General features: G+C 48.4%; 1 protein-coding gene across 1 annotated transcript; it reads left to right on the top strand.

Annotated features, from left to right (window-relative positions):
- The first annotated feature begins 5255 nt into the window (after positions 1-5255).
- Positions 5256-8114, top strand: LOC144764039 (uncharacterized). The gene has a single exon (XM_078650179.1). The coding sequence runs from the start codon at positions 5656-5658 to the stop codon at positions 6976-6978; it is 1323 nt and encodes a 440-aa protein (XP_078506305.1). The 5' UTR covers positions 5256-5655; the 3' UTR covers positions 6979-8114.
- Positions 8115-8448: the final 334 nt, after the last annotated feature.

Raw genomic sequence — 8448 nt, 5'->3', positions numbered from 1 at the left:
GGACCGGTGGACTGGTCCGTACGAGAATGTGGAGCGTCGAGGCCAGACCACCTACGTTGTTGACTTGAAGACCCCCCGTCAGCCCCATCGGGTGCTCCACGTAAACCGCCTGAAGCCTCACCATGAGCGATCGGAGCTTGCTCTCCTCATCGTGACGGATGGGAGCGAGGAGGAGGAGAGTGAGCCTCTTCCTGACCTTCTAACGGCTCAGGAGAAGGATGGTTCAGTGGAGCGAGTTGTCCTCTCCCCATCCTTGACCCCAGAACAACAGAGGGACTGCCGCCAGGTATTGGCGCAGCATGCCTCGTTGTTCTCCCTCACGCCTGGAATTACGCATCTGTGTACCCATGATGTGGACACAGGGGACAGTCCGCCAGTAAAAACCAAGTCTTACCGGCTGTCCGAGAAAGTGAAGAACAGCATCCAGGGTGAGGTGACCAAGATGCTGGAGCTGGGAGTGATCGAACCCTCCAGCAGCCCGTGGGCTAGTCCGGTCGTGCTGGTGCCGAAAGCAGCTCCACCGGGCACCACACCAGAACTTCGGTTCTGTGTGGACTATCGGGGATTGTACTCTGTCACCAAGACAGATGCTCACCCGATCCCACGGCCAGATGAGCTGATTGACCGGCTGGGAGCAGCCAAGTACCTCCGCACCATCAACTTGACATCAGGGTACTGGCAGATTGCCATGGTCGATGGAGCGAAGGAGAGGACAGCGTTCCCCACCCCCGAGGGCCACTTCCAATTCTGAGTGATACCCTTCGGGCTCAAGAATGCTCCGGCCACCTTCGGATGACATAGCTGTCTTCAGTAGCACCTTGGAGGACCATCTGCAGCATCTCCAGGAGGTGCTGCAGGCTTTACAACATGCTGGCCTCACCATCTAGGCTAGCAAGTGCCAGATTGGACAGGGATCTGTCGTCTACCTGGGACACCTGGTGGGTGGGGGTAAGGTGCAACCCCTCCAGGCCAAAATTGAGACCATCATGGCCTGGGAGCCCTCCAAAACTCAGACTGAGGTCCGAGCTTTCCTCGGCCTCACTGGCTACTACCGCAGGTTCGTCAAGGGATATGGCACCATCGTGGCCCCCTTGACCGAGTTAATGTCCAAAAAGCAGCCACGCAAGGTGATCTGGACGGCTGCTAGCCAGGAGGCATTTGAAACACTGAAGCGAGCGATGTGCACCGCTCCGGTGTTGGCCACTCCGGACTTCCAAAAAGAATTCATTGTGCAGACAGATGCCTCAGAGCATGGCGTAGGCGCCGTGCTGTTGCAACTCAATGATGACGGCCAAGACCAACCTGTGGCCTTCATCTCTCGAAGACTCCTCCCTCGGGAACAGCGATGGAGTACCATCGAGCGAGAAGCCTTCGCTGTGGTCTGGGCCTTGAAGAAGCTGAGGCCATGCCTTTTTGGCTCTCACTTCCTAATTCAAACCGACCACCGACTCCTTCGCTGGCTCATGCAGATGAGAGGCGAAAATCCCAAGTTGCTAAGGTGGTTCATTTCCCTACAGGGGATGGACTTTAGGGTGGAACACCGGCCCGGAGCTGACCACGCCAATGCTGACGGTCTTTCCCGGTTTTTCCGCCTTAGTGACGAGAACTCCCTAGAGGTTGGGTAGCTCTCCCCTCTTTCGGCTGGGGGGGACTCATGTTAGACCTGTCAGCCCTAGGGTGGTCTTTCCCTATTTTTTTCACCCTTGCCTCATTTTTCCCACCTTCTTTTTGCTGGCCCTTAGGTCTCCGGGCACCTTTTTATGGCTAGTCCATGTTAGGGTGCAGGTGCTCTCTACTCCAAACATGGCTGCCACTGGCCCCTGCTACTGCAGCGTGGTCTTTTAGTGTAGGACCCTAGTTGCCAGGAGCTGGCTGGATCCCCATACATTGTTGCAATGCCAGCCTGCCATCCCCTGTCCATAGGTAGAGTGGGGAAGCTCCTGGAACCTTCCAGAAGAAAGGCGGAGCTTATTTTTGCCGCCTTAGAGAGTGGTCACCTGACCTGGGCATACTTAAGCAAGGGAGGGAACTTTTTCTAGTCAGTTGGGGCATCACTGGCCTGGGGAACCCACGCAGGAGATTTAGGTGGGAGGGCCTAGTCAGGAACTTATGCCATTGGGAGTGACAGGATTTAGGTGCTGCCTCTTAAGCTGAGTGAGGTGTCCTAGACTAGCCCCCTGATCTGGCCCAGCAGTATGGGACCCCAGGGTCCATCTTCAGTGACCTGAGGAAACTCCTCCAGCCTCCAACTCAAGCCCCCCCTTCTTAAAAATAACCACCTCATAAGGGCGCAGAACCAACTAAGCGCCGAGAAGACTACTTGCCCTTCACACCAGAGACTGCTGGGGGATCGACCAGGTACTGGACTGTGCTGCCCTGCGCACTCCCTGCCTCCCCCTGACTGAACTGATCAACTACTTGTCCTGCTCCCCTCATCAGCGCTGTAACCTGCTGGTCTGATAAGCGCTCTGGCTTAGACTGCCTTTCCTGTCAGATCTGCTGGGTGGGCCCCCACATCGCATCTCACCTGAGCGCTGTAACCTGCCTTGAAGCACTATTGCCTCCACGCGCTGTCCCAAGGCGCTGTATGATCCTCACGCTGTTGCCCACAACTGCTGTGAAGCGCTGTGCCCCCGGAGCGCTGCTGCGCCTTCGCAGCGCTCCCTGAAGTACTCAACACCACAACCTGTGGGAAGCGCTGGCTTTGAGGCGCTGCTGTTTGCCCCCGGCGGCCCTCGGTGCCAGGAGAGGGCCGCTGCTGTGTTCCCTAAGGGCCTCGACCGGCCCGACTGTGTGCAGTTCCCCCCGCGGCGGCCCCCGGAGCCTTGGGGAGGCCGCCGCGATCATCGGCCAGGCCGCGCCGGGATTCCTGTCAGGCGGTGCTGGGCCTGCCAGGCCCTGAGGCCGGCTTCCACCCCACGTGACGGGGGAACATCTCTGCCCCGCCTCTCCTGGGCCGTGATTGAGCCCGCGGCCCAGCCTGGTCCCTGGCCGCGCCGCGATTGGCTGTTGACTCTCCCGCCCCCCGAGGACGCGACCAGATTGGTCCCGGGACCTCGCAAGGGCCGGGAAGGAAGCCGGGACTGCCCTGGGAGCTGGAGGGAGACCCGGGAAGAGCACGAGAGTGGCGCGGGTCTCCCCCGACGGCCTACTACCCCCCTGGGGCTTGCAAACACCGCCGGAGGGCTCCGTGGATCGTGGGAGCCCTCCCTTGTGTCAGCGAGTGCCCCCTTTGCCCGAGTGAGGCCTGCCAGAGGGCCGAAGCCCTCCCCCCTCGCAGCGAACCAACGCAAGGGCCCCGGAGGGCCGAAGACAACAGGTAACCCCAGGGGAGGAGGGCGGAAGGCCGGTTTTGGCCCCGAGTTCGCCCCTCCCCCGGGGAAAGCAGCGACTGGGCCCCGTTGGCCCCAATGAGCCTCCAGTGACTGGGAGGCCGGATACCAACTGTTAGACTTTTCGGGCCCATTAACTGTACATGCCTGGGGACAGGCTCATCCCCTACTTAACTTGTTACGCCTGATTAACTGTTTAGGCCCGAATTGATAACAAGGTTATTCACCTCTTTGACTGTTTAATGCCTGAAGACAGGCTCATTCTAAAGTAACTGTGCATGTTTGATTACCTGTTTTAACCCTGCTGATTGAGTGGTGGATCATTGCCCTGTACTGAATTTCTTGCAGGGGCGGGCTTCTATGAGTCTTGATGGGGATGTGCTATGATACTGATTGGTTTACCCCTTCGCTATTTCCCTGAAATGGTTACCTGTATTGAACTGTTGGTATTTCCAAGACGAAATATTCATAACTGCTTCCTGAATTGTCCGCCCCTGGTTTATGAATGTACTCCCTTAGCCTGCTGAAGAGTATAGTGCAACAGGCTGTGTTATTTGATGTTTTGCTCCCCTGATGGGAATGCCTAATGAACTGCTTTAATGAAACACCCTAATGAAATGCACTAATGAGTTATTGATACCCTGATCTGAATTATATATAAAAGATCTTGAATTTTAATCAAAAGTACTGGTGTGGTCTCCATTATTGCGCCCATTTATTGTCTCAGTGGATGAGTGTGTTGTGTAGCTGCTTTACACGTAAGCCCCTGGCTGCCTTCCTGCTCGAGCCAAGCTACCCCCCGGAGAACTGGTGGTCCCAGTTCTTACACATAGCTGTAATCCTCTATTAAAATGCATACTGGAGTGCAAGTATAAATGCATTTCATTGTGTGCATTTTAAAAAGTGAATTACTTAATTAAGAATAGATTCAAATGGACAACATCTGCTATTCTCTGATAAAGCAGCAATCGGGTAAACAAATCCAGCTACAGAAGGAATTTACAGCATCATTAGCAGGAGGCAGGAACTGATTAAGTGCCTGAAGTAGGCAGGCCACTGCCCCATGCTGTATTGTGTAGTGGGCGGATGCAAAATGTGAATGGCATAACAACTGACCAATGGATGGAGAGCTGAAACCGCTTTAAGTAAGTAAATCATATATGTAATTTGTAAAATAAAAGTTCCTGGTTAACACCAGACTAAAGGTGCATTCGTAAATCTGTAGGTGTGCACGTTTGTGGAGAAAAATGTGCATACCTACAGAATGATGTAACAGACGCCACCTCATTACACCTTATGGTTTTCTTTTTTTTTATACTGTGCATCATTGGGAAAGCTGTACGCGTAAAAGGTGAGAGTTATTGACTCCCTTACTGTGTGTTTCAAATGGATGTCAGATGGTCAGAGCCTCGGATCTCCGGAGTAACACTATGTGGTAAATGCTCAGATTACCTGCCCGGGTCCTATCCCAGGGTCTCTGATAGTATAAAGGACTCCCTTGCAGCAGTTGCTTATGTTTCCCGCTGTTAGTGGCATGCTCTGCATTGCATGGTCCATCTTGTATTATTTGTTAGGCTGTGTGATAGTAGGAAGTATTCCCTGGATAAGAAGGGAGGCATCTTGTTGCTATGAATTGAACATTGTAGTGTGTTGTGGGGTGAGGGTCTCACTCGCTGAACCGGAACCTTCTCTGGTGTCTTGGTTTCACCTCAAGTCCACACTCTTAAATAGAAGGGAATCCTGGAAGGATGATATGCTCTTACTCTGCCTACTGCATCTTTACATTGAAAGTGTAATCTAGAATTTCTTCAGCGCACCTGTCTATATGGACAGTTAAGTCTCATTAAATGGCAATAGATTTTTCTGACGGGCTATGCATTTCAGCTTATTCAGTGTTTATTTTTCTTAATCTAACAGGTGAAACAAATGCAGTGATGAACAAAAATGGTAAAGGCATTAAGCATCACTTGTGTAGGAAGTGATGTAAAAACTGTCTACGTCTTTCCTGGTAGGCTAATGCCTCACCTACGTCTTTCTGCAGCAGGAAACCTACACTGCCTAATGAGGTCTTTACTTGGCTTTTAGAAATCAGCTGCTGAACATTGAAGACATAACACACTGAGATATTGAAGCAAGTCTGAGGTGCTCATTACGAAGGAAGAACCAACCTGGTATCGGAAAGAGCACACAGGAGAGAAGTTAAATGAATATATAGATTGTGACAAAACTTTTATTAGACCGAGAAACAGCAAGTGCATCATGCGAAACTTCCTGCTAAAAAAAAACATATATATGGACTGACTGTGGAAAAGTGTTCTTTGCAATGAAAGACCTAATGCAGCATCAGAGGGTCCACATACAGGAGAAACCATATCAATGTACAGAATGTCATGAAGTGTTTCGAATCAAGGAGACTCTAGATCGGCATCAAGAATTCCACACTGGGGAGAAACCGTATGAATGTATTGAATGCTGTAGAGCATTCATTAGAAAGGAACAACTAGAGCTTCACCAGAAAGTCCATACTAGGGAGAGACCATATCACTGTACAGAATGTGACAAGGCGTTTACTACCAAAGGAAACCTAGGAAAACATCAGAAAATCCACACTGGGGAGAAACCGTATGAATGTACAGACTGTAATAAAGTGTTCAGATGGAAGGCAAATCTAAAGGAGCATCAACAAATCCACACTGGGGAGAGACCGTATGAATGTACAGAATGTGACAAGACATTTTTTATCAAAGCAAGCCTAAAACAACATCAAAAAAGCCACACAGGAGAGAGACCATATCAATGTACAGAATGTGACAAAACATTTATAACAAATGTAGAGCTGAAGCGCCACCAGAGAACTCACACTGGGGAGAGACCATATCATTGTACAGAATGTGACAAGGCATTTATTTCCAATGGCAACCTAATGAAACATCTGAAAGTCCACACTGGGGAGAAACCATATGAATGTACAGAATGTGACAAGGCATTTATTACCAATGGAGACCTATGGCGACATCGGAGTGTCCACACTGGGGAGAAACCATATCAATGCGGAGAATGTGAAAAGGCATTTGTAGCAAATAGACAGCTACAATGGCATCTGAAAACCCACACTGGGGAGAAACCATTCCAATGTACAGAATGTGACAAAGCATTTATATCAAATGGAATGCTGAAGCAACATCAAAAAGTCCACACTGGAGAGAGGCCATTCAACTGTACTGAATGCGAGAAGGCATTTATTGTTAAGTCACGTCTAAAGCAACATCAGAGAGTCCACACTGGGGAGAAACCATATCAATGTACTGAATGCTACAAGGCATTTATAACCAAGAGAACGATGAGGCAACATCAGAAAACCCACACTGGGGAGAAACCATATCCATGTAGTGAGTGTGACAAAACATTTATAAGAAATGACGAGCTGAAGCGACATCAAAAAGTCCACACTGGAGAGAGACCATTCAAGTGCACTGAATGCGAGAAGGGCTTTATTATAAAGTCACGTCTAGTGCAACATCAGAGAGTCCACACTGGGGAGAAACCATACGAATGTACGGAATGTGGCAAAACATTTATTACAAATGGAAAGCTAAAGCAACATCAAAAAATCCACACTGGGGAGAAGTCGCATGAATGCACCTAATGTGACAAGATTTATTTGTAAGCCAAATTTGATTCAACATCGTAAGGTTCACTTAGGAGAGAAACCATATCAATATACTGAAACTCACGGAGAATATGTAACAAATGGAGAGCTAATGAAACATCAGAAAGTCTACGTAGAGAGAAATCCTGTGTATACACAGAATGTGTTAAAGTCTTCCATGGGAAGAATAAGCTAATGCAGCCTCAACAAATCCACACTCGGGAGAAATCATATTAATGTACAGAATATGACAGCATTTTTAACAAATGGACAGCTAACGCAACCTCAAAAGTCCAAACTGAAAACTACACTGAATGTGGTGACACAATTATTAGAAAGAAAGAGTTAAAACAACACCTGAAAGTCCACATTGGGAAAAAACTGTATGAATGTAACAAAGTGTTCTTAATGATGCACCCTTATGAATGTACAGAAAGTGGCAACACATGTATTAGAAGAGCACAGCCAATGCATCATCAGAAGGTCCTCACTGGGAGAAACCATATCAGTGCACTTACTGTGACCAGGCATTTGTTAAAGAAGCAACATAACACAACATCAAAAAGTTCACATGGAAGAGAAATTATATGACTGTACTGAATGCAACAAAGTATTTATTAGAAATGCACCATTAATGTACCATCAAAGTCCACACAGTGAAGAAAGTCATGACCCGAAGAACGCATATCTCAAAAAAGCTAGAACTAATACAACATGAAAAATTCCACCCTGGGGTGAAACCATATCAACGTCCTGAATGTGACAATTCATTTATTGGCAGTGCACAGCTAATACATTAACAGTAAGCCAACAAAGAGGAAAATGTCATGACAGTGAAGAATGCATATCACTGCACTCAACGTGGCAAGCAGACCCCAAGCATAGATTTGCAAATTTGCAGAAAGGTAGTACAAAGGCAAAGCAAATGCGACATCATAAAGTAATTACTAGTGGGACACCAGTCCTTCACACAGGAGGAACGCCATATGAATATACTGAATATGACAAAGCAATCATTACAAAGGGGCTGTTAATGCAACATCGGAAAATTCACAGTTGAAAGTAACGGCGGCAATAAATGTGACCAGCTGCTGATCTGATAGTTCTTTTTGGCAGAAACAACTTTTTCTCAAAGGATGAACATAAAGTGTCAACATGCCTTCCATGAAGAAACTGTGCCTGTCTTCAGTGTGACAAGACTTTCATTAAAAAGGAATAGCTGACACTTGACCAGAAACTATACGCTGGGGAGAAGCCATTTAAGTATTATTAACAAGAAAGAGCATTTCCTTCAAACACTCTCTGATGAGGCATTAAAAAGGCCTCCCTGGGTGTAAAATGTACTGATTGTGAAGTCTTTCATTTGAAAGAGTCATCAGTTGCTACACAAAAAAAACACCTGCTCACAGATATAGGGGATGAAATACCTGAACAAAATGTGGAGCAAAGGCACAGAAATAGTGGCAG

The sequence above is a fragment of the Lissotriton helveticus genome, chromosome 6, assembly GCF_964261635.1.
Source record: "Lissotriton helveticus chromosome 6, aLisHel1.1, whole genome shotgun sequence".
Taxonomy (NCBI): Eukaryota; Metazoa; Chordata; class Amphibia; order Caudata; family Salamandridae; genus Lissotriton; species Lissotriton helveticus.
This window is presented reverse-complemented; position numbering and strand designations above follow the sequence as displayed.